Genomic DNA, 25,395 nt, shown 5'->3' with positions numbered 1-25,395 from the left:
TATATATATATATATATATATATATAATTTTTTTTTTTTACATATTATTTTGCAGTGTTGGATCCCCCCTTAGCCCCCAACCTCCTAATCCACCCCAACTAGCTCTCTAACCCTCCCCCCTCTACCTAATTGCCGCCATCTTGGGTACTGGCAGCTGCGCATGACCGGAACTTAGATTCCTGGCATTACCGGAACAGCTCCAGCAATGGGCCACCCACCCGCCTCCCTGCTATGGCTCCCACCCACCAACGATCGGCACCACCACTGTCTAATGCAGAGAGGGCCACAGAGTGGCCCTCTCTGCATCGGTAGCTCTGCAAATCTATTTCTGCAGTGCCCCATTCATGGGACATGCAGAAATAGTGTGATCTCGCTATTTTTAGCGAGATCGCAGCAGAGAGAAGCCCAAGACTGCAGCGACGTACTGGGTACGTCGCTGGTCCTTAAGGGCATAAAAGGATATATAGTAGAAGCTCTGTAGAAACACAGTTCCTCCCAGGAGTTGCTGCCCCTTTAAATACACGGTACTGGAGACCGGATGTAGCTGTATGAAAAATGCGCCCTTCTTTTCTTGTTTTTTCATATAGTTATAATATATAATAGTTATTTTCTTGAATGAAAAGTTTACATTAAAAGGGATATTAAACACTTTGTACTATAAATACTAGATTATACTATAAAACATGTAATTATGTGTATAAAAAAAAACTATTTATTTTGCCCCCTTTTACGGTAAGTGAAAGTCAATCCTAGCGTTTGTGAGCCTAATTTCCAGCACGCTATTTGCTAAGAGGTGGAAACATTACCTCTTAGCAAAACAGCGTTCTGCCGTGGGCTGCCTTACCCTCTCAGTGCTTTGAATGCTTGAAACAAATAAAGGAGCTTTCTGCATGAAGTATTTTATACTTCATGAATGAAAGTCCCCTTTATTTGTTTCAATGGTCAATCCTAGCGTTTCACAAACGCTAGGATTGACTTTCACTTTAATTATGGAATTCCAAAATCTAGACTTTTTCATTAATATTTTTTTTTTAAATATAATGATTAAAACTTGCCAATTTCCACACCAGTAAGTCACAATCTTCTCTGCCTGTGTCTTTGGTATGGTTTTTGGGTTGTAAAATGCAAATGCTAGTCTATATTTATTTACCTTTCCAATGACAGCACTGTACTATCTTTCTGATGGTACCATGTATACAAAAGCATTATAAAGCTGTATTATAACCTGTTAATTGTGACTAAATGACAAAAGATCTTGTTGTTTACACTTGGTCATATCCCCGTCACATTTTACAGATGCAAATGTTCCAAAATCCAAACTATTCTGAATTCCAAACTTCTTCTGGTGCCAAGCAGTGTGGATGAAGGGTTTTATACCTGTATGTACTGTATGTATGTACATAACAATATAAACCGCCCTCAAGCTAAGATTTGCCTTTCTAAAGTTCTTAGATCATCTCTCCAGAGCGCAGAGCTTTAGATCATCAGGATCTATAAGTTATTAATACCAACTCATGTTCATATATTTCTACACACCTTTCTATCTCCATTTTGCAACTTCAGTTCCTGGACCCTGTGAATCTGAAGATTTGTTGGATGGGGTGATTTTTGGCGCTAAATACCTTGGATCCACTCAGCTTCAGTGTGACAAGCACCCCTCTACTAACACACGCATGAGACAAGCCCAGGAGGCTGTGGATAGGGTGAAGGTAAGCAGAGGAATGCAAGAATATGTCCAAATAAAGCTAACAAGGCGCTGTATATAGAAATAATGAATATATATGACCAAAAAATAATAATAAAACAACCATATAGTCAATTGCAATTATGTTATATTTGGACTTTATTATTATGAATGCAAGAATATGTCTCAAAGTTACAGATCACCAGCAATAACCTTTACTGTCTAACATCAGGCACCTGAGGGAGAGACTCAGCCAATGACAGAGGTGGATGTTATGGTGTCTACACGAAGAGTTAAAGTGCTGACTGCAGATACTCAGGTCAGAGCATATGTGTTGTGTATGTCTCAGTATGAAACATATTGCGCTGTGTATTCTATATTTGTGCTGTGTATTCTGTGTTATCTAGAAGTCTGTATATTACTTGCAGGAGACTCTGATGGATCATCCCTTACAGACAATTTCATATACCGCTGACATTGGCAATATTTTAGTTCTTATGGCTCGCAGGAAGACCCCCCGCAGTCAGGACCAGCCACCCAGCCAGAAACGGTTACACAAGATTCTATGCCATGTCTTTGAATCTGTTGATGTAAGTAACTACCAGGGCATGCTGGGTATCAGAACTCCTTTACACTTTTTTTAGTTTGTTCTCCTTATGTAATATTATTTCCAGTGCTATCTTCTGTCCCTGTCTTCCACTCTGTTTCTCCCTTTTCAAACCTTTAAAGAGATAGTAAAGGCAAAATTAAACTTTTATGATTGAAATATAATATGCAGTTTTAAACAACTTGCCAATTTACTAATATGATCAAAATGTTTTTGTTCTTTTTGTATCCTTTGTTGAAGAGCACACCAAGGTAGGCTCAGGAGCAGCCATGCTTTACTGGAAGCTATCTGGTGACTGTTGGCTGTACACACACACACATACACACATATATATATTGATTGGCTCACTTTGCTCCCTTATGTGCATTGCTGCTCCTGAGCCTACACTTCAACAAAGAATATCAAGAGAATGAAGTTGTTTAAAACTGCATGCTCTAGCTGAATCATAAAAGTTGAATTCTGACTTTACTGTTCCTTTAAGGAATTTAACAAACTTTACACCTTTAAAGAATATGTAATAATTAAAAAGGATATATTTTTCTAAATAAAGAAGTTTAATACAAATAATGGTAACTGAAGGCTTGTGGGAACTTTTCATCACAATGCATAAAATGATGGCTATTAATAATGACACGAACTGAAAAACATATCGCATACATCACCTCGCTGTAATCAAATGTTTTGTCTTTCTATATATTCGCCTATGTTTTTCTTGCATCATAATACACATAGAACACTATTTTAAATGAAATAATTTTTATTACCCACATTCCCAAACCCAAAACATCAGGGAAAATACAGACATTAGATCCTGCAGGTACATCTAACAATAAGAAATAATCAGTTCGTAGGAAAAAGAAATGTCTCGCTAGATTACTTCATATAATGAGGGAACCCTCCAGCTATAAAGGCTCCTCATAGTCTTTATGTATGATTTTCCAGGTTTCAGACAGAGGTTAAATACCGATCAACAGCCATAAAATTAGGCCATATCAGTCTCTATCGGCCCTCTCGACTTTCTTGTGGGGTGGGATTGGTTTTGCTTTATAGTCTCCTGAGCTATATCATTGTCCAGTTGTCTTCACATCATCTTCAGTAGGAGACTTGCAGGTATGGGGGGTAATATAATGAAAAAAAAAAGAAAAAAAAACCTCCAACTTTAACCAATCTCAGTAACACTTTCTAAAAGAGCCTGACTTTAACCAAACTGAGAAAGATCAGAAATACAAAACAGATATTAAAATAACACAAAAAAATAACAAGTAACAATAACTGCACGAAACAAATATGGTGGTTGGTAGCTCAGCATTGTACTCTATATCTCCAAGCTCATGGCTGAAGATCGTGTACCTCTTCAGTCTTTCAACTAAGCTATCCAGCTTTGTATGTCCACCTCTTTTCTGATTTCAAAACCTCCCATTAAAGCACCCTTATACTACATCTCCTCAGTCTCCCGTCTCTACACTGCGGGCCAGTATGTTATTGTTTTCTAGTATCCAATAAAACCATACTTTTTGGAATGTGGATTCTGTGTCCTGTATAAATGCTGCTGACTCGTACATTTTATAAACCAGTTGAATTTTAGTCAGAACTTCTGACCAGGAAGGGATTTCTGTTTTCCAGTACTTAGCTATAACTGTTCTCGTGGTGGTGCATAGAATTCTAATAAAGGTGTTAATGTCTTTGTGTAGCCTGGGAATACCTTCGTGAAGTAATGCTTGAGCAGGGGTGAGATGAATCTGTTCGTCCAGGACCTTCCCCAGCAGCAAAGATAGTTCTCGCCATATCTTTTTAACTTTAGGGCATTCCCACCACATATGTATATAGGATCCTATAGTTTTACAGCCCCTGTAACAAAAATTAGAGTTCTCCTTCCCCATGTGTGCTGTCTTTACTGGGGTCAGATACCATCTAAAGGATGTCTTTATAACATTTTCCCTCAAGTCAGCGCTAATAAGGCCTTTACTAGCCTGGTGTAATATCTCATCCCATTTGTCCAGCTCAATTTCTTTATCTATGTCTTTTTCCCAGTTTAGCATTAACGTATTCTTAGAACGTGTTCTCATTTCTTGTATGGAGATATATAGTCTAGAGATTGCTTTTTTGGGTCTAGTCTTTGCCGTACATAGTTGCTCAAGAACAGTTTGTCGGTTATGTGTCGGGTGCTTAGCTGTGCGTGTACGTATAGCTGAGGTTATCTGGAGATATAGAAACCAGTGCAGAGGGATAGGGTCTAGTTTCTGTTGTAACTGGGTGAAGGTCAGCAGCGCGCCCTGTGAGTAAAGGTCAGCTACCCTATACAAGCCTTTGTTTTCCCATTTTTGGATCTGTTTTTTGAACTCTTCACTAATAATATATTTTAGAGGTATTATTTTTGAGTGTGAGAAGTCAATTTTCTCTGATTGTTTCGATGAAGGCCATTGCTGTTTGGTGGTTAGTGTGGTTTTATTCCTATAAGTATCGTGTCTATTGAGTAAGTCATTACACCAGAGGATGCCGTCCGGCGTCTCCTGACCTGTCATCTCCGCCTCTAGGGCAGGCCAGAGGATATCTACTTGTTGTCTGCCAAGTATTGAGTCTTGTGCCAGTCTAGCAGCTTTGTAGTAGTCTAGTAAATTGGGGGCACCCACCCCTCCCAGCTGTCTGTGTTTGTTTAGAATTTGATGTGGAATTCTCGGGTGTCTATTGTCTCGTAAGAACCTATTTATATCTCTCTGCAGATTATCTATGTCTGTGACATTAATTTTAATTGGGAGTACTCTAAACAGGTAAAGTATCCTTGGTAGGATCGTCATCTTAATAGCGGAAAGCCTCCCGTACCAAGAAAAACCCATCTTTCTCCATTTCCCTAGGTCAGATCTGATTGATTTGAACAGGGGAGTGTAGTTTGTTTCGTATAGTTTTGAGGAATGTGATCTCAATTTTATTCCTAGATATTTTAGTCCTTCCGGTACCCACCTAAAATCAAAGTTCGTCTCTATCAATTTAATAGTGTGTTTTGGGATAGAAATGGGAAGCGCCTCGCATTTATCTGCGTTGATTTTATAGCCTGAGATCTGAGAAAACAAATGGATTGCCTGGTATATATAAGGCAAAGTGTGGAGTGGTTTTGAGATAGTAAGTAGTACGTCATCCGCGAACAAGGTGATCTTGTGGTGTATGTCCCCAATCTCCAGACCCACTATATCAGTAGAGTTTCGTATGTAAGCAGCTAGTGGCTCTATGCAGATTGCAAAGATCAGGGGGGAGAGAGGGCAGCCCTGTCTCGTACCATTCAGAATAGATATGTTACTCGATTGGTGTCCTATTGCTCTAACATATGCTGTGGGTGCCGAGTATAAGCCTGTAATGGCCTTCAAAAAATTACCTTCAAATCCCAGTTCCGAAAGCAGAGCTAGCATATATTTCCAATCCACCCTATCAAATGCCTTCTCCGCGTCCAGTGATAGGATCAGAGAAGGCACTTTTCGGTCGTGTAGGAAATCTATCACCGATATCATCTTTCTAATGTTGTCTGGGGCTTCCCTATCTTTAATAAATCCTACCTGGTCTGGGTGAATGATGTGGGGCAAGATATGTTTCAGTCTATTGGCCAGGATTTTTGTGACTATTTTGATGTCCTGATTAATCAGGGATATGGGCCTGTAACTACTGCAAAGACTAGGATTTTTCCCCTGTTTTGGTATAACCACAATCTTAGCTCTAAGAAGGTCAGTAGGTATCTTGCCCCCTTCCATTATATGGTTTGCAAACACCACTAAATGTGGAACCAAGGCCTCGCGAAACGCCTTATAGTATTCCCCAGGAAATCCATCAGGTCCCGGGGCTTTACCAGGTTTGAGGTCTTTGATAGCTGAGATCACCTCAGCTCTTGTGATCTTGGCATTTAGGGTAGCCCTAGCCTCATCATCTATCGGTGTCAATTTAGCTTTTTGTAAGAAGAGTCAAAGGTAGCCTTTGTCGTAAGATTATGGACCACCTTTGTGCCATCATATAACTGACTGTAGAATTGGGAGAATGTGTCAACAATTTCCTGAGGGTGTGTGGTTATGTGACCGTTTGGTGTTTGGATGTTTGGTATAGAGAGAGATTGGCATTCATCTCTGATTTTCTTTGCCAGGTATTTGTCAGGCTTATTGGCAAAGACAAAGTAGTTTGCTTTCAATCTATGTGCAGCTTTTACAGATTGTTCATTTAATATGGATTGTAGCGTTTGTCTCTTGCCAATCAGTTCAGCCAATGTAGCTTTAGAACCATTCTGTTTGTGTAGCTTCTCAAGAGAAGTGATTTCAATATTTAAATGTGTAATAAGAGCCTCTCTCTTCTTTTTATGTAGTGTTTTTTCTTTTATTAGTATACCTCTTACTACTGCCTTATGTGCTGCCCAGGGTATTATAGGGTCATCCGTAGAGTTTACATTGATCTGCCAATATTCTTTTAAGTTATTTAGGATTTTGTCTTTGATAAGTGGGTCTTTGGTACAAAATGAGTCATACGTCCATGTCTTTGTCCGTTTTGGGTCTGAAAGATCACCTAAGGTAAGCAGTGTCAAGGAGTGGTCAGACCATACACATGGGTGAATGTCTATAGAGCGTACTACTGGTTGCAGAATCTGACTAGTGAACACATAGTCTATTTTTGAATAGCTATCGTGGGCTGATGAATAGTAGGTGGTACTCCCATCCCCTCCATTTAGGTGTTTCCAGGTATCCTGCAGTGTGTGTTGACCTAAAACCTCCCAGATGTTTCTAGCCATTACTCTCTGCCTTTGAGTGAGTGTTTGCTTAGTCAGCGCCTGGAGGTCGATGTTAAAATCCCCTGCTAATATTATTCTCAGTCTAGACCAACCTGTTAACATATTGGAAAGGGTGTTAAAAAACATTACTCTCTGCCTTGTTGAGTGAGTGTTTGCTTAGTCAGCGCCTGGAGGTCGATGTTAAAATCCCCTGCTAATATTATTCTCAGTCTAGACCAACCTGTTAACATATTGGAAAGGGTGTTAAAAAACTTATCTTGTTGCTCATTGGGAGCATATATATTACATAGGAGAATCTCAGCATTCCCAATTTGTCCAAATACCAATAGGTATCTGCCCTCTTTATCTGATATGGTCTCTTTGTGGATAAATGGCAATGCGGAATGTATTAAAATAGAGACCCCCCTCTTTTTTGAGTCTAACACTGAGTGAAACTGCATTGGGTAATCTCTTGCCCAGTATTTGGGAATAGTATTTTTTAAAAAATGAGTCTCCTGAAGATAGATAATATTAGCCCTTAGCCTTCTGTAATTTGACATAGCTGTCCTTCTCTTGATATCTGTGTTTAATCCTCTCGCATTATGCGAGATCAAGACTATCTTAGGTAAAGACATTCCACTGGGTAAAATAAGTCTGCATACTATACCTACTCTGAGACAGTAGCCAACCCCTAGTTTCTACCGGGATAAGTGTATAACCCTCCTGTCTCTGGGCCAGTGAACCTAGCTGCCTTTCCAATGCCCAACCATCCTGCAGTAGGTCTTTCCTTGGTGAACTTATACTAGTCATACATTGTTTCGTGCATTTAAATGGTAAAAACATATAACAAAACAGTAACAGTAACAGTTGATATTGATTAAACTTTTGAATACACATATATCAAAAACTAACACATGTCAATTGCGCTGTGCAGCCCTCACAGGAGGTGCCTGCTTAACACAGTCTCATGTGAGTGAAGAACTTAAGTCAGACCTCTAGGTCTGGTACCTGTGTGACCTCACGGTCATCGTTAGTGTCCTCTGGGTGTAGATACTCCCGAAATTGGTTCTATGGGTGATATAGCTCAAGTCTTAGATTTCTTCTTAGTCGCCGTCCTCCATTTTTCTCTTTGGGGCTTCCCTCTGGATGAAGATGGTGCAGAGGAGGGGTGCATTGCTTCTGTGGTTGTAATCTCAGGTGGTTCAAGGTCTAGAAATTTGCATATCTCCGGGATCTCCTCGGTGGTTTTAATAGTAGTAATTTTGCCATTGCGGATCACCTGGAGAGCAAAAGGAAATCCCCAACGATATTGGATGTTGTTCTTTCTTAGAAGGAGAGTTAAAGGTCTCAGGGCATAGCGTCTTTGTAGGGTTTTGACACAGAGGTCTTGAAAGAATTGGATTATGTTGCCCTGAAATTTGAACGTGGGGTTTTGTCTGGCGGCTATTAAGATTTTCTCTCTGTCAGGAAACCTTAGGAGCTTGATGATGACATCTCTCGGTGGCTGGTCTGGCTTAGGTTTAGCCCTTTGGGCTCTATGAGCTCTTTCGATTGGGCATTCAACATCTGTTGGACTTCCAAGAATAGCGTGAAATAGCCGTTGGAGATAATTATGAAGGTCCTCTGCTCCTACAGTCTCAGGGATTCCTTTAAGCCTAATATTAGAGCGACGGCTCCGATTCTCCAAGTCTTCAATTTTTTCTTCCAATTCTGAAATAGCTTGGGATTGAGAAGCAAGGGAATTTGAGACTGTCGCAACTTCTTCTCCCATTTCATCTGTGGCCGATTCTAATGAGTCTACTCGGTTCCCCAGTTCCAGGATCTCAGTTTTGATTTCTGTGAGGCTGTTAGTAACTGTAGTTTGAAAGCTGTCAATTTTCCCCCACAGTTTTTCGAAGTTAGAAGTTATATCTTGTTTAGATACCAGGGCTCGTAGGTCAGCTTTAGTTGCAGGAGTGAGATCTTCAGCATTTTCCTCGATTTCAGATTCCATATCCTCTTCAGTATCCACCATGTTGTGATCTTGAGATTTAGGAGTTCTAGATGATTTAAAGAAAGCGTCTACCGATAAGGATTTCGTCCCCCTATCTCCTTTGGAGCCCTTTCTCGAAGCCATGGTTTTAATAGTGGTAGTTCTGTTGTTTTATCCTGATCTTGTATCAGTAATTTAGTTTACTTGGAAGTATATTCACAGGTGTCTGCACCCTCTTTCCAAGAGACCTTTCTTGCTGTTGAGATCTTTATTAGATTTTCAGATATCTCTTATCCCCTTCACTAACTCTATAATTCTCTTCACTCATTTATAATGTTCATTTTTCTTCAGCATACTGTCTTTCTCTTCTTATGAAACATAGATGCATGCTTATTATGGAAGACAGTATTGAACAGAGAAACTGCGTAATGTTGTAAGAGTGGTAGCAAAGCGTGAGCTATGTTGTGGCTTCCCTGCCAGACTGCACAGGCAACATTATTTAAGTCTCTAACTCATTCTGCATGCATGCTGTTTTATATTTGCAGAGTCTTCACAAACAATATTCAGAGTAGTAGCACCTGTTAAGATGTGCCAGGATACATAGTAATAAAGCTGCTGTAAAATGACCAGGGATTTCAACTCAATATTTTAAATTCAGGTGTATGGTGTATTTGTGTGGTAGGCAGATCAAATTCTAAATGCAATTTAAAATCACAAAACACCACCTTCTGAAATATTCATTATTATCCAAATCTGCCCAGCTTGTGATAAGGTGTTAAGGCCAGGAAGTGAAGAACATATATGTGTTAAAATTGAATGCTACAGAGCTATATATATGTGGCAGTCTGTATGTTAGTCTCCCTCCACAACCGAGGAAAAAAGGAGAACCCTCGTGAGAGAAAAAAAAAAAAGCTTTACTTGAAAACACCTTTATTTTTATTATTCTCTTTCTCTCCCTTTCTCTCCCTTTCTTTTTGCTTCTTCCTGCTTTAAATATCACTCAATCCTTATGAAGCTGTGAGTCTTTCAAACAAGTTCCTCCCTTCCAACTCTCTAGCAGCTCTTAAGTTAGTATTAAGGAGAAGTGTCTCTGCTCAGTTTATGTTGCACAGCTGTAGAGCAGGGGAAGGAGAAATGGCGGATTTTGGCGCCTTTTTTATTGTCCAGTTTAGGTACTCAAATCTGTGCCTCAATTATAGGGAATCAACTGTCTCTCACTTTAATTATATGTCCCTTCCACCACTCGGCTACCCCACTTGCAGGTTAAACACTTTGAGTTTTGTATGTTACCTTGCTGGGGCCCAGCCCGAGATCCGGAATCGTCTGGTAGCTCCGGTAACAGGGGAAGCACCCTCCGGCCCCTGCTCTTGTGTCTCCCAGACCGGATCTGAAGCGAGTCACTCTGTAAGCCCTTATAAGCTTGACCGGGTAAAAAGACAGGCCAGACCCGCTCAGTGGTTATGCCGCAAAGACGACCTCCCTGGGGGTGCAGCCGCCGCTTGATTCTCCTTAGCGTGAGACGGTCCCGGCACTATTAGTGTGAGATTCTGTGAAAGCAGTCGACTTCTGCACTGTGAGCACTCCGGAGCGGGTCCCCGACCCCCCCGGAGTGCAAGATGTAGGTAGTAGGGCTGCCCGGTATGTTATATGGGCCTCCGGTAATCGTGATGAGAGTAAGCCAGCAACACTCCAATTTCAGTCCTTAAACGAATGAAGAATGTCCTAGTGTATAGCTTGGCTTCTTGAAATCATAGAACACTATTTTAAAGGGACATTACACTCAAAATGTCATTTTTTTAAATGTTTAAAATGGCATGAAATTCAAAGTTAATCATTCATGGCTCAGATAGAGTTTACAATTTAAAGAGACTTTTCAATTTATTTCTGTTGTTAAATTTACTTTGTTCATTTGGTTTCCTTTGATGAAAAGTAGACGTGTATTCAGAAGTTTCGGATGCGGAAGAAAGCGGACACATGCGGCATTTAGCTCTTTTTGTAGCCGGATTTATTGTTGAGAAAGTTTAACACACTAAGTTCTGTGTAAATCCAGGTCTTTGTGTGTTGCACTTTCACACAAATAAGTCTGTCTCCAAAAAGGGCCGAATGCCGCGAGCAGCTGCTGCCTTCTGCATTCAGAGGCATCTGATAATGAAAAGCATACCTAGGTAGGATCAAGAGCAACAATGCACTAGCTGGAGCTAGATGGTGATTGTTAGCTACACACATATGCCTCTTGTCATTTGCTCACCAGAGCTAGATGGTGAATGTTAGCTACACACATATGCCTCTTGTCATTTGCTCACCAGAGCTAGATGGTGATTGTTAGCTACACACATATGCCTCTTGTCATTTGCTCACCAGAGCTAGATGGTGATTGTTAGCTACACACACATGCCTCTTGTCATTTGCTCACCAGAGCTAGATGGTGATTGTTAGCTACACACATATGCCTCTTGTCATTTGTTCACCAGAGCTAGATGGTGATTGTTAGCTACACGCATATGCCTCTTGTCATTTGCTCATCAGATGTGTTCAGCTAGCTCTCAATACTGACTTTATGTTTTAACACTTAATCAGTGCAATAGGAACATGGACTAACACTTGGAGTAGAGAAAATAATAATGTTACTGGTCTATCCTGAATTTAAAACAAGATTAAATGGAAATGAAACACCTTTTGCTTTTGTGTAAAACTGTGCTTGTCCCATGCTAAATAGAGAAGCCAAAAAGCAAAATCTGTAACCTGCAAATCAATTGGCTGCTTTAGGCAATTAACAGCACTTTGATAAACTAGGATAAACATTTTGCTTTTGGGAATCTCTAGGGGGTGTGGGGCAAAGCATAATTTTTATATAAAAACAAGAGTTGTTGCATATCCCTTTAAAGGTCTACATAAAGAGAGACATTGAAAAGGTGCCTTAGCCTCATTCTAATTATATCATGAAAACAGAAAATGGTCAAAGATCAGGGAAGGTATGGGGGTGTCAGTGCAGAGAGTAGGATGGGCAGTCTGTGTAGTTCTTATACAATTGTGTGCAGAAGTTTGGGCAAATAACTTATTGTGTTGATTTTCTAAGTGAAAAGAAGCTAAAACAATCTCTGCAATGAACAAATGTGAATATTTTTGCAAACTTAACTTCACAGTAACTTTTTATTTTGAGGAATTTAACTGATTGAAAAAAATAAAATTAAAATGTAAAAGTGGCACATGCCAAGTTTAGGCACAGTACTGGGTGATCCACTAGTGATTTTTTTGTAAGGTCTCAGAACCTTTAGTTGTATAACTTGACTTGTTAGGCCTTACTCTAGGTTTAGTGACCACAGTTCCAGAGCTTATGAAATTCTCTGACTCTTGGAACCTCTCAGGGTGCTTTGCTTTCACTCAACAATCATGGGCTCCTCTAAGCTGAATGAAGATCAGAAGATAAGTTATAACGGTCATTTACAATATGCAGTAATGTTCTCTGCATACTCATTATATCATCTTTATCCCCCTCTCATAGGCGCAGCTTATTGCTCAAGCCATTGGTCAAGCATTTGGCCTGGCTTATCAACAGTTTCTGAGCTCTGAAGGTTTAGAACAAACAGCCCCAAGTACCGTGCGTGTAGAGGATCAACTGTACAATGCAGACCTGGCTCACTTCAGCAACACAGACAACTGTAGGGAGGTGAGATCAAAGAGCGACAGATACTTTAGCATTTCAATCACTCTTCCATTTTTATCCCAATGTTACCCCCATTCCCTTCCAGCACCTCTACCTACCCATTGCCCTAATTGCTATCCCCACAAGTTTTGTTTCTAATGATGCTCATTTTGTGCCAGGTGTATATCCAGAAACAACGGGGGGAGATGCTTGGCGTTGCTGTTGTGGAGTCAGGTTGGGGTTCATTGCTTCCAACTGTGGTTATTGCCAACCTTATGCACGGGGGTCCAGCAGAACGAAGTGGGGAGCTGAGTATTGGAGATCACATAACTAGCGTGAATGGAACCAGTCTGGTGGGCCTGCCGCTTTCTACCTGCCAGAACATGATTCGGGTAATGAGGGAAAATATATAGGCATGGGTAGACAGTCAAGGGAAGAAATTGAGAGTGGCAAGAAAAGTATATAGAGATAGTTCTAGTAAAAGGTTGAAAAGAACAGGAAAGAATTGGATCATAAAGAGGAAGTCAGCAAATTGGGATATTATATTTAGGTAAGTAACTGGCCCCTGTTGTCTTACAGGGATACTAAACCCAAATTTTTTATTTAATGTTTCAGATACAGCATGCAATTTTAAGCAACTTTCTTAATTTACTCCTATTATCAAATTTTCTTTGTTCTCTTGCTATCTTTATTTAAAAAAACAGGAATGTAAAGCTTAGGGGCCTGCCCACTTTTTGTTTCAGCACCTGGGTTACGCTTGCTTATTGGTGGTTAAATTTAGCCACCAATAAGCAGGTGCTATCCAAGGTGCTGAACCTAAAATGGGCTGGCTCCTAAGCTTTACATTCCTGCTTTTTTAAATAAAAATAGTAAGAGAACAAAGAAAAAATTATAATATGAGTAAATTAGAAAGTTTCTTAAAATTACATGCTCTATCTGAATCATGAAAGAAAAAAATTGGGATTAGTATCCCTTTAACCCCTTAGTGACCAGACCATTTTTTAATTTTCTTACAGTTTGGGACCAGGGCTATTTTTATATTTCTTTGGTGTTTGTGTTTAGCTGTAATTTTCCTCTTACTCATTTACTGTACCCACACATATTATATACCGTTTTTCTTGCCATTAAATGGACTTTCTAAAGATACCATTATTTTCATCATGTCATCTAATTTACTATTCTTTTTTTTTATAAAATATGATGAAAAAATTGAACAAAACACACTTTTTCTAAATTTGACCCCCAAAATCTGTTACACATCCACAACCACCAAAAAACACCCATGCTAAATAGTTTCTACATTATGCCCTGAGTTTAGAAATACCCAATGTTTACATGTTCTTTGCTTTTTTAGCAAGTTATAGGGCAATAAGTACAAGTAGCACTTTGCTATTTCCAAACCATTTTTTTTTCTCAAAATTAGCGATAGTTACATTGTAACACTGATATCTGTCAGGAATCCCTGAATTACCCTTCACATGTATATATTTCTTTACTAAGATATGGTGAGTCCACAAAATCATCAATTACTAGTGGGAATATCACTCCTGGCCAGCAGAAGGAGGCAAAGAGCACTACAGCATAGCTGCTATATATGTTGCTTCCCTTACCCATAATCCCTAGTCATTCTCTTTGCCTGCGGTGAAAGGAGGAGGTGAAGTTTTGGTGTCTGCTTTAAAATAAAAAAATCTTGATTGTAGATCAGAGTATGTTTGCTCTGATCTTTCTAAAGGGTCTAGCCTTAGCCCATGTCAGTCTCTTCAGTAGGGCAATGGTGGCTTTTAAGCAATTGGGAACTTGTGGGGTATAATCCTCACTGCGTTTTTAGGTTTACTCAGTATTTCTGTATTTCCACAGGTCCATGTGAGGGATGGCATCCTCTCAAACCATGTGAGCTGTCCTGTTGCCGGACAGATAAATATTGAGGTAAGTGCCAGTTTTATTTTTCTATGTAGCAGGGAAAAAATTGTCACTTATTCAGCTGAAACGCTGCAGGGGGACGTTTTTTATTATTCTGTCGGGGTGCAGGTTTTTATGGCAGTTTTTGCAGGCACTGTTAGTGTGAGGAGTTATTTATTTTATTGATGGCTCAGTGAGGATCCGTTTTTAGTAACGGATTATGTACTTTTTTTGAGGGGTCTTATTGTTTGTTTTTAAGCCTGTTTTTCAAGAAAGTTGTTTTTAATTTTTTTTTTTTTTTTAAATGGCTTTTTTTGTCAGCCGTAGGACTGTCCCTTTTAGGGAGGTTCTGATTCTGTGATGTCAGAGTATTTTTGGCGCTTTTCTTCACTTCCTGTAAGAGTGAGGTGCACATATTTCTCTTGTAAAGGTGTATCCAGTCCACGGGTTCATCCATTACTTGTGGGATATTCTCCTTCCCAACAGGAAGCTGCAAGAGGACACCCACAGCAGAGCTGTCTATATACCTCCTCCCCTAACTGCCACCCCCAGTCATTCTCTTGCAGCTCTCGACAAGAAAGGAAGTATCAAGAGAGATGTGGTGACTTAGTGTAGTTTTTACCTTCAATCAAAAGTTTGTTATTTTTAAACGGTACCGGCGTTGTACTGTTTTTACTCTCAGGCAGAAATTGGAAGAAGACTTCTGCCTGGAGGTTTGATGATCTTAGCGGTTTGTAACTAAGGTCCATTGCTGTTCTCACACATAACTGAAGAGTATGTTCAGTATATTTATTTCTAGAGAGATGATAAGGTCTAGAAAATGCTGACAGTGCCTGGTATATTTAAGGTAAGCCTGATACAGTGATTTAACAACAACTGGGATCATGCTTGCAAAAAGGGATAATTTCTCCAACATTGGTGTGTCCGGTCCACGGCGTCATCCTTACTTGTGGGAATATCTCTTCCCCAACAGGAAATGGCAAAGAGTCCCAGCAAAGCTGGCCATATAGTCCCTCCTAGGCTCCGCCCACCACAGTCATTCTCTTTGCCGTTGCACAGGCAACATCTCCACGGAGATGGTTAAGAGTATGTGGTGTTTAGTTGTAGTTTTTTTTTATTCTACTATCAAGAGTTTGTTATTTTAAAATAGTGCTGGTATGTACTATTTCTTCTGTTATGTGTGATCAGTCCACGGGTCATCATTACTTCTGGGATATTATCTGCTCCCCTACAGGAAGTGCAAGAGGATTCACCCAGCAGAGTTGCTATATAGCTCCTCCCCTCTACGTCACCCCCAGTCATTCTCTTGCACCCAAAGACTAGATAGGAGGTGTGAGAGGACTATGGTGATTATACTTAGTTTTTAGAACTTCAATCAAAAGTTTGTTATTTTACAATAGCACCGGAGCGTGTTATTACCTCTCTGGCAGAGTTTGAAGAAGAATCTACCAGAGTTTTTCTTATGATTTTAACCGGAGTAGTTAAGATCATATTGCTGTTTCTCGGCCATCTGAGGGAGGTAAAAGCTTCAGATCAGGGGACAGCGGGCAGTTGAATCTGCATTGAGGTATGTCGCAGTTGTTATTTTCTGAATGGAATTGATGAAAAAATCCTGCCATACCGTTATAATGAACATGTATGTATACTCTACACTTTAGTATTCTGGGGATGGTATTTCACCGGAATTACTCTGTAAAAGTACATTAAACCTTTTATTAGGTATTTTTCATGTTAAACGTTTTGCTGGAATGTAGAATCGTTTGCATTAATGAGGTACTGAGTGAATAAGTATTTGGGCATTATTTTCCACTTGGCAGTTTGTTTGTGTTAATTATGACAGTTTCGTTTCTCTCTCACTGCTGTGTGTGAGAGGGAGGGGCCGTTTTTGGCGCTCTTTGCTACGCATCAAAGATTTCCAGTCAGTTTTTCTGCATGATCCGGTTCATCTCTAACAGAACTCAGGGGTCTTCAAACTTCTTTGAAGGGAGGTAGATTCTCTCAGCAGAGCTGTGAGACTTATATAGTGACTGTGATTTTAAACGTTGTTTAAAATTTAATTAGTGTTATTTTACTAATGGGAACAAACCTTTGCTAAAAAGTTGTGTTGTTTGTTAAGAGTGATGCTATAACTGTTTTTCAGTTCATTATTTCAACTGTCATTTAATCGTTTAGTGCTTCTTGAGGCACAGTACGTTTTTATTAAATAAAATTGTAACCGAGTTGCACGTTTATTGCTAGTGTGTTAAACATGTCTGATTCAGAGGAAGATACCTGTGTCATTTGTTCCAATGCCAAGGTGGAGCCCAATAGAAATTTATGTACTAACTGTATTGATGCTACCTTAAATAAGAGCCAATCTGTACAAATTGAACAAATTTCACCAAACAGCGAGGGGAGAGTTATGCTGACTAACTCGCCTCACGTGTCAGTACCTGCATCTCCCGCCCGGGAGGTGCGTGATATTATGGCGCCTAGTACATCTGGGCAGCCATTACAGATAACATTACAAGATATGGCTACTGTTATGACTGAAGTTTTGGCTAAATTACCAGAACTAAGAGGCAAGCGTGATCACTCTGGGGTGAGAACAGAGTGCGCTGATAATTCTAGGGCCATGTCTGATACTGCGTCACAGCTTGCAGAGCATGAGGACGGAGAGCTTCATTCTGTAGGTGACGGTTCTGATCCAAACAGATTGGATTCAGATATTTCAAATTTTAAATTTAAATTGGAAAACCTCCGTGTATTACTAGGGGAGGTCTTAGCAGCTCTCAACGATTGTAACGCTGTTGCAATACCAGAGAAAATGTGTAGGTTGGATAAATACTTTGCGGTACCGGCGAGTACTGACGTTTTTCCTATACCTAAGAGATTAACTGAAATTGTTACTAAGGAGTGGGATAGACCCGGTGTGCCGTTCTCACCCCCTCCAATATTTAGAAAGATGTTTCCAATAGACGCCACCACACGGGACTTATGGCAAACGGTCCCTAAGGTGGAGGGAGCAGTTTCTACTTTAGCTAAGCGTACCACTATCCCGGTGGAGGATAGCTGTGCTTTTTCAGATCCTATGGATAAAAAATTAGAGGGTTACCTTAAGAAAATGTTTATTCAACAAGGTTTTATATTACAACCCCTTGCATGCATCGCGCCGATCACGGCTGCGGCAGCATTTTGGATTGAGTCTCTGGAAGAGAACCTTAGTTCAGCTACGCTGGACGACATTACGGACAGGCTTAGAGTCCTTAAACTAGCTAATTCATTCATTTCGGAGGCCGTAGTACATTTAACCAAACTTACGGCTAAGAATTCAGGATTCGCCATTCAGGCACGCAGAGCGCTGTGGCTAAAATCCTGGTCGGCTGATGTAACTTCTAAGTCCAAATTACTTAGTATACCTTTCAAGGGGCAAACTTTATTTGGGCCCGGTTTGAAAGAAATTATTGCTGACATTACAGGAGGTAAGGGCCACGCTCTACCTCAAGACAAAGCCAAAGCTAAGGCTAGACAGTCTAATTTTCGTCCCTTTCGGAATTTCAAAGCAGGAGCAGCGCCAACTTCCACTGCACCAAAACAGGGAGGAGCTGTTGCTCGTTACAGACAAGGCTGGAAGCCTAATCAGTCCTGGAACAAGGGCAAGCAGGCCAGTAAACCTGCTGCTGTCCCAAAGACAGCATGAACCGAGGGCCCCCGATCCGGGACCGGATCTAGTGGGGGGCAGACTCTCTCTCTTCGCCCAGGCTTGGGCAAGAGATGTCCAGGATCCCTGGGCGCTAGAGATCATATCTCAGGGATACCTTCTAGACTTCAAATCCTCTCCCCCAAGAGGGAGATTTCATCTGTCAAGGTTGTCAACAAACCAAATAAAGAAAGACGCGTTTCTACGCTGTGTACAAGATCTATTATTAATGGGAGTGATCCATCCGGTTCCGCGGTCGGAACAAGGACAAGGGTTTTACTCAAACCTGTTTGTGGTTCCCAAAAAAGAGGGAACTTTCAGGCCAATCTTGGATTTAAAGATCCTAAACAAATTCCTAAGAGTTCCATCGTTCAAAATGGAAACTATTCGGACAATCTTACCCATGATCCAAGAGGGTCAGTACATGACCACGGTGGATTTAAAGGATGCTTACCTTCACATACCGATTCACAAAGATCATTACCGGTATCTAAGGTTTGCCTTCTTAGACAGGCATTACCAGTTTGTAGCCCTTCCATTCGGATTGGCTACGGCTCCAAGAATCTTTACGAAGGTTCTGGGTGCCCTTCTGGCGGTACTAAGACCGCGAGGAATTTCGGTAGCTCCGTACCTAGACGACATTCTGATACAAGCTTCAAGCTTTCAAACTGCCAAGTCTCATACAGAGTTAGTTCTGGCATTTCTAAGGTCGCACGGATGGAAAGTGAACGAAAAGAAGAGTTCTCTCTTTCCTCTCACAAGAGTTCCATTCTTGGGGACTCTTATAGATTCTGTAGAACTGAAGACTTATCTGACAGAAGACAGATTAACAAAGCTTCTAAATGCATGCCGTGTCCTTCATTCCATTCAACTCCCGTCAGTAGCTCAATGCATGGAGGTGATCGGCTTAATGGTAGCAGCAATGGACATAGTTCCCTTTGCACGCCTACATCTCAGACCGCTGCAATTGTGCATGCTGAGTCAGTGGAATGGGGATTACTCAGATTTGTCCCCCACTCTGAATCTGGATCAAGAGACCAGAAACTCTCTTCTATGGTGGCTTTCTCGGCCACATCTGTCCAGGGGGATACCGTTCAGCAGGCCGGACTGGACAATTGTAACAACAGACGCCAGCCTTCTAGGTTGGGGCGCTGTCTGGAATTCTCTGAAGGCTCAGGGACAATGGAGTCAGGAGGAAAGTCTCCTGCCAATAAACATTCTGGAATTGAGAGCAGTTCTCAATGCCCTTCTAGCTTGGCCCCAGTTAAAGACTCGGGGGTTCATCAGGTTTCAGTCGGACAACATCACGACTGTAGCTTACATCAACCATCAAGGAGGGACAAGAAGCTCCCTAGCAATGATAGAAGTATCAAAGATAATTCGCTGGGCAGAGTCTCACTCTTGCCATCTGTCAGCAATCCACATCCCGGGAGTGGAGAACTGGGAGGCGGATTTCTTGAGTCGCCAGACTCTTCATCCGGGGGAGTGGGAACTTCATCCGGAGGTCTTTGCCCAAATACTTCAACGTTGGGGCAAACCAGAGATAGATCTTATGGCGTCTCGCCAGAACGCCAAACTTCCTCGCTACGGATCCAGATCCAGGGATCCGGGAGCGGTTCTGATAGATGCTTTGACAGCACCTTGGAACTTCAGGATGGCTTATGTGTTTCCACCCTTCCCGCTGCTTCCTCGATTGATTGCCAAAATCAAACAGGAGAAAGCATCAGTGATTCTAATAGCGCCTGCATGGCCGCGCAGGACTTGGTATGCAGATCTAGTGGACATGTCATCCTGTCCGCCTTGGTCTCTACCTCTAAGACAGGACCTTCTGATTCAGGGTCCATTCAAACATCAAAGTCTAACTTCTCTGAAGCTGACTGCTTGGAAATTGAACGCTTGATTTTATCAAAACGTGGTTTTTCTGAGTCGGTTATTGATACCCTGATACAGGCTAGGAAGCCTGTTACCAGAAAGATTTACCATAAAATATGGCGTAAATACCTATACTGGTGTGAATCCAAAGATTACTCCTGGAGTAAGGTTAGGATTCCTAGGATATTGTCTTTTCTACAAGAAGGTTTAGAAAAGGGTTTATCGGCTAGCTCATTAAAGGGACAGATTTCAGCTCTGTCCATCTTGTTTCACAGGCGTCTGTCAGAAAATTCAGACATCCAAGCCTTTTGTCAGGCTTTAACTAGGATCAAGCCTGTGTTTAAAACTGTTGCTCCGCCATGGAGTTTAAACTTAGTTCTTAACGTTTTACAGGGTGTTCCGTTTGAACCCCTTCATTCCATTGATATAAAATTGTTATCTTGGAAAGTTCTATTTTTAATGGCTATTTCCTCGGCTCGAAGAGTCTCTGAGTTATCAGCCCTACATTGTGATTCTCCTTATCTGATCTTTCACTCAGACAAGGTAGTTCTGCGTACTAAACCTGGGTTCTTACCTAAGGTAGTCACTAACAGGAATATCAATCAAGAGATTGTTGTTCCATCCTTGTGTCCAAATCCTTCTTCAAAGAAGGAACGTCTTCTACACAATCTGGATGTAGTTCGTGCCCTCAAGTTCTACTTGCAGGCAACTAAAGATTTTCGCCAAACTTCTTCCCTGTTTGTCGTTTATTCTGGACAGAGGAGAGGTCAAAAAGCTTCTGCTACCTCTCTCTCTTTTTGGCTTCGTAGCTTAATACGTTTAGCCTATGAGACTGCTGGACAGCAGCCTCCTGAAAGAATTACAGCTCATTCCACTAGAGCTGTGGCTTCCACTTGGGCCTTTAAGAATGAGGCCTCTGTTGAACAGATTTGCAAGGCTGCAACTTGGTCTTCGCTTCATACTTTTTCCAAATTTTACAAATTTGACACTTTTGCTTCTTCGGAGGCTATTTTTGGGAGAAAGGTTCTTCAGGCAGTGGTTCCTTCTGTATAATGAGCCTGCCTATCCCTCCCGTCATCCGTGTACTTTTGCTTTGGTATTGGTATCCCAGAAGTAATGATGACCCGTGGACTGATCACACATAACAGAAGAAAACATAATTTATGCTTACCTGATAAATTCCTTTCTTCTGTTGTGTGATCAGTCCACGGCCCGCCCTGTTTTTAAGGCAGGTGCATATTTTTTAAATTATAATTCAGTCACCACTACACCCTTGGTTTCTCCTTTCTCGTTGGTCTTTGGTCGAATGACTGGAGGTGACGTAGAGGGGAGGAGCTATATAGCAACTCTGCTGGGTGAATCCTCTTGCACTTCCTGTAGGGGAGCAGATAATATCCCAGAAGTAATGATGACCCGTGGACTGATCACACAACAGAAGAAAGGAATTTATCAGGTAAGCATAAATTATGTTTTACTCTGAAACAGAAAAAGATGAAGATTTCTGTTTGTGAGAGGAAGATGATTTTAGCAGACAGTAACTAAAATCGATTGCTGTTTCCACACAGGACTGTTGAGATGAAGTAACTTCAGTTGGGGGAAACAGTAAGCAGACTTTTCTGCTTAAGGTATGACTAGCCATATTTCTAACAAGACTGTGTAATGCTGGAAGGCTGTCATTTCCCCTCATGGGGACCGGTAAGCCATTTTCTTAGTCTCAAACAGAATAAAGGGCTTAATATGGGCTATAAAACTGGTAGACACTTTTATGGGCTAAATCGATTGCTTTATTTGGACATTTTATACATGTTTATGCTGATAATTCACACTTATAAACTTGGGGAACGTTTTTTAACGTCAGGCACTATGTTAGACACCTTTTCCAGTCAGGAAGGGCCTTCCCAGTTGTAGGCTGAGCCTCATTTTCGCGCCATTACTGCGCAGTTGTTTTTGAGAGCAAGACATGCAGATGCATGTGTGAGGACCTGAAAGTAGTTGGAAAAGTTCCTAGAAGGCGTCATTTGGTATCGTATTCCCCTCTGGGCTTGGTAAAGTCACAGCAAAGGCTGTAGCTGGGACTGTATAGGGGTTAAATTTGTAAACGGCTCCGGTTCCGTTATTGTAAGGGTTAAAGCTCTGAAAATTGGTATGCAATACTTTTAAGGCTTTAAGACACTGTGGTGAAATTTTGGTAAATTTTGAACAATTCCTTCATACTTTTTCACATATTCAGTAATAAAGTGTGCTCTGTTTAAAATTTAAAGAGACAGTAACTGTTTTGTTTTAAAACGTTTTTTGTGCTTTATTGACAAGTTTTAGCCTGTTTAACATGTCTGTGCCTTCGGATAAGCTATGCTCTATATGTATGAAAGCCAATGTGTCTCCCCATTCAAAATTGTGTGATAATTGTGCCATAGCGTCCAAACAAAGTAAGGACAGTGCTGCCACAGATAATGAAATTGCCCAAGATGATTCCTCAGATGAGGGGAGTAGACATGATACTACATCATCTCCTACTGTGTCTACACCAGTTTTGCCCACGCAGGAGGCCCCTAGTACATCTAGCGCGCCAATGCTTATTACCATGCAACAATTGACGGCTGTAATGGATAACTCCATAGCAAATATTTTATCCAAAATGCCTGCATATCAGAGAAAGCGCGATTGCTCTGTTTTAAACACTGAAGAGCAGGAGGGCGCTGATGATAATTGTTCTGTCATACCCTCACACCAATCTGAAGTGGCCATGAGGGAGGTTTTGTCAGATGGGGAAATTTCAGATTCAGGAAAAATTTCTCAACAAGCTGAACCTGATGTTGTGACATTTAAATTTAAATTAGAACATCTCTGCGCACTGCTTAAGGAGGTGTTATCTACTCTGGATGATTGTGACAACTTGGTCATTCCAGAGAAATTATGCAAGATGGACAAGTTTCTAGAGGTTCCGGTGCACCCCAACGCTTTTCCTATACCCAAGAGGGTGGCGGACATAGTGAATAAGGAGTGGGAGAAGCCCGGCATACCTTTTGTTCCCCCCCCCCCTATATTTAAGAAATTATTTCCTATAGTCGACCCCAGAAAGGACTTATGGCAGACAGTCCCTAAGGTCGAGGGGGCAGTTTCTACTCTAAACAAGCGAACTACTATCCCTATCGAGGATAGTTGTGCTTTCAAAGATCCTATGGATAAAAAATTGGAAGGTTTGCTTAAAAAGATTTTTGTACAGCAGGGTTACCTTCTACAACCCATTTCGTGCATTGTTCCTGTCACTACAGCAGCGTGGTTCTGGTTCGAGGAACTAGAAAAGTCGCTCAGTAGAGAGACTCCGTATGAGGAGGTTATGGACAGAGTAAACGCACTTAAGTTGGCTAACTCTTTTATTTTAGATGCCGCTTTGCAATTAGCTAGATTAGCGGCGAAAAATTCAGGGTTTGCAATTGTGGCGCGCAGAGCTCTTTGGCTAAAGTCTTGGTCAGCGGATGTATCATCCAAGACAAAATTGCTTAACATCCCTTTCAAAGGTAAAACTCTCTTTGGGCCAGAATTGAAAGAGATTATCTCAGACATCACTGGGGGAAAGGGCCACGCCCTTCCACAAGATAGGCCTTTCAAGGCCAAGAATAAGTCTAATTTTCGTTCCTTTCGCAATTTCAGGAACGGACCGGCCTCTAATTCTGCATCCTCTAAGCAAGAGGGTAATGCCTCACAGCCCAAACCAGCCTGGAAACCTATGCAAGGCTGGAACAAGGGTAAGCAGGCCAAGAAGCCTGCTGCTGCTAACAAAACAGCATGAAGGGGTAGCCCCCGATCCGGGACCGGATCTAGTAGGGGGCAGACTCTCTCTCTTTGCTCAGGCTTGGGCAAGAGATGTTCAGGATCCCTGGGCACTAGAAATAGTTTCTCAGGGTTATCTTCTGGAATTCAAGGAACTACCCCCAAGGGGAAGGTTGCACATGTCTCACTTATCCTTAAACCAAATAAAGAGACAGGCGTTCTTACATTGTGTAGAAGACCTGTTAAAGATGGGAGTGATACACCCTGTTCCAATGACGGAACAAGGAATGGGATTTTACTCAAATCTATTCGTAGTTCCCAAAAAAGAGGGAACCTTCAGACCAATTCTGGATTTAAAGATCCTAAACAAATTTCTCAGGGTACCATCGTTAAAAATGGAAACCATTCGAACGATTCTACCCACTATCCAGGAAGGTCAATTTATGACTACCGTGGATCTAAAGGATGCGTACCTACATATTCCTATCCACAAAGAACATCATCAGTTCCTAAGGTTCGCCTTTCTGGACAAACATTCCAGTTTGTGGCCCTCCCTATCGGGTTAGCCAGTGCTCCAAGGATTTTCACAAAGGTACTCGGGTACCTTCTAGCGGTTCTAAGACCGAGGGGCATTGCAGTAGTACCGTACTTGGACGACATTCTAATACAAGCGTCGTCCCTTTTAAAAGCAAAGGCTCATACAGACATTGTTCTGGCCTTTCTCAGATCTCACGGATGGAAGGTGAACATAGAAAAGAGTTCTCTGTCTCCGTCAACAAGAGTTCCCTTCTTGGGAACAATAATAGACTCCTTAGAAATGAGGATTTTTCTGACAGATGTCAGAAAGTCAAAACTTCTAAGCACTTGTCAAGTTCTTCACTCTGTTCCACGTCCTTCCATAGCTCAGTGCATGGAAGTAGTAGGGTTGATGGTTGCAGCAATGGACATAGTTTCTTTTGCACAAATTCATCTAAGACCATTACAACTGTGCATGCTCAAACAGTGGAATGGGGACTATACAGACTTGTCTCCAGTGATTCAAGTAGATCAGAAGACCAGAGAGTCACTCCATTGGTGGCTGACCCTGGACCATCTATCCCAGGGAATGAGCTTCCGCAGACCAGAGTGGGTCATTGTCACGACCGACGCCAGTCTAGTGGGCTGGGGCGCGGTCTGGGAATCCCTGAAAGCTCAGGGACTATGGTCTCGGGAAGAGTCTCTTCTCCCGATAAACATTCTGGAACTAAGAGCGATATTCAATGCTCTCAGGGCTTGGCCTCAGCTTGCAAAGGCCAGATTCATAAGATTCCAATCAGACAACATGACGACTGTTGCGTATATATCAATCATCAGGGGGGAACAAGGAGTTCCCTAGCGATGAAAGAAGTGACCAAAATAATACAATGGGCGGAGGATCACTCCTGCCATCTATCTGCGATCCACATCCCAGGTGTGGAAAACTGGGAAGCGGATTATCTGAGTCGTCAGACTTTCCATCCGGGGGAGTGGGAACTCCACCCGGAGATCTTTGCC

General features: G+C 41.5%; 1 protein-coding gene across 1 annotated transcript in view; it reads left to right on the top strand.

Annotated features, from left to right (window-relative positions):
* Positions 1–25,395, top strand: part of APBA3 (amyloid beta precursor protein binding family A member 3) — a 70,836-nt gene that overhangs the window by 14,880 nt on the left and 30,561 nt on the right. The window contains exons 4-8 of the mRNA XM_053703131.1: positions 1,564–1,709; positions 1,917–2,003; positions 2,113–2,274; positions 12,501–12,665; positions 12,821–13,033. Of these exons, the coding sequence (XP_053559106.1) occupies positions 1,564–1,709; positions 1,917–2,003; positions 2,113–2,274; positions 12,501–12,665; positions 12,821–13,033 (773 nt within the window). The remainder of the gene's footprint in view (positions 1–1,563; positions 1,710–1,916; positions 2,004–2,112; positions 2,275–12,500; positions 12,666–12,820; positions 13,034–25,395) is intronic.

The sequence above is a fragment of the Bombina bombina genome, chromosome 2 (assembly GCF_027579735.1).
Source record: "Bombina bombina isolate aBomBom1 chromosome 2, aBomBom1.pri, whole genome shotgun sequence".
Taxonomy (NCBI): Eukaryota; Metazoa; Chordata; class Amphibia; order Anura; family Bombinatoridae; genus Bombina; species Bombina bombina.
This window is presented reverse-complemented; position numbering and strand designations above follow the sequence as displayed.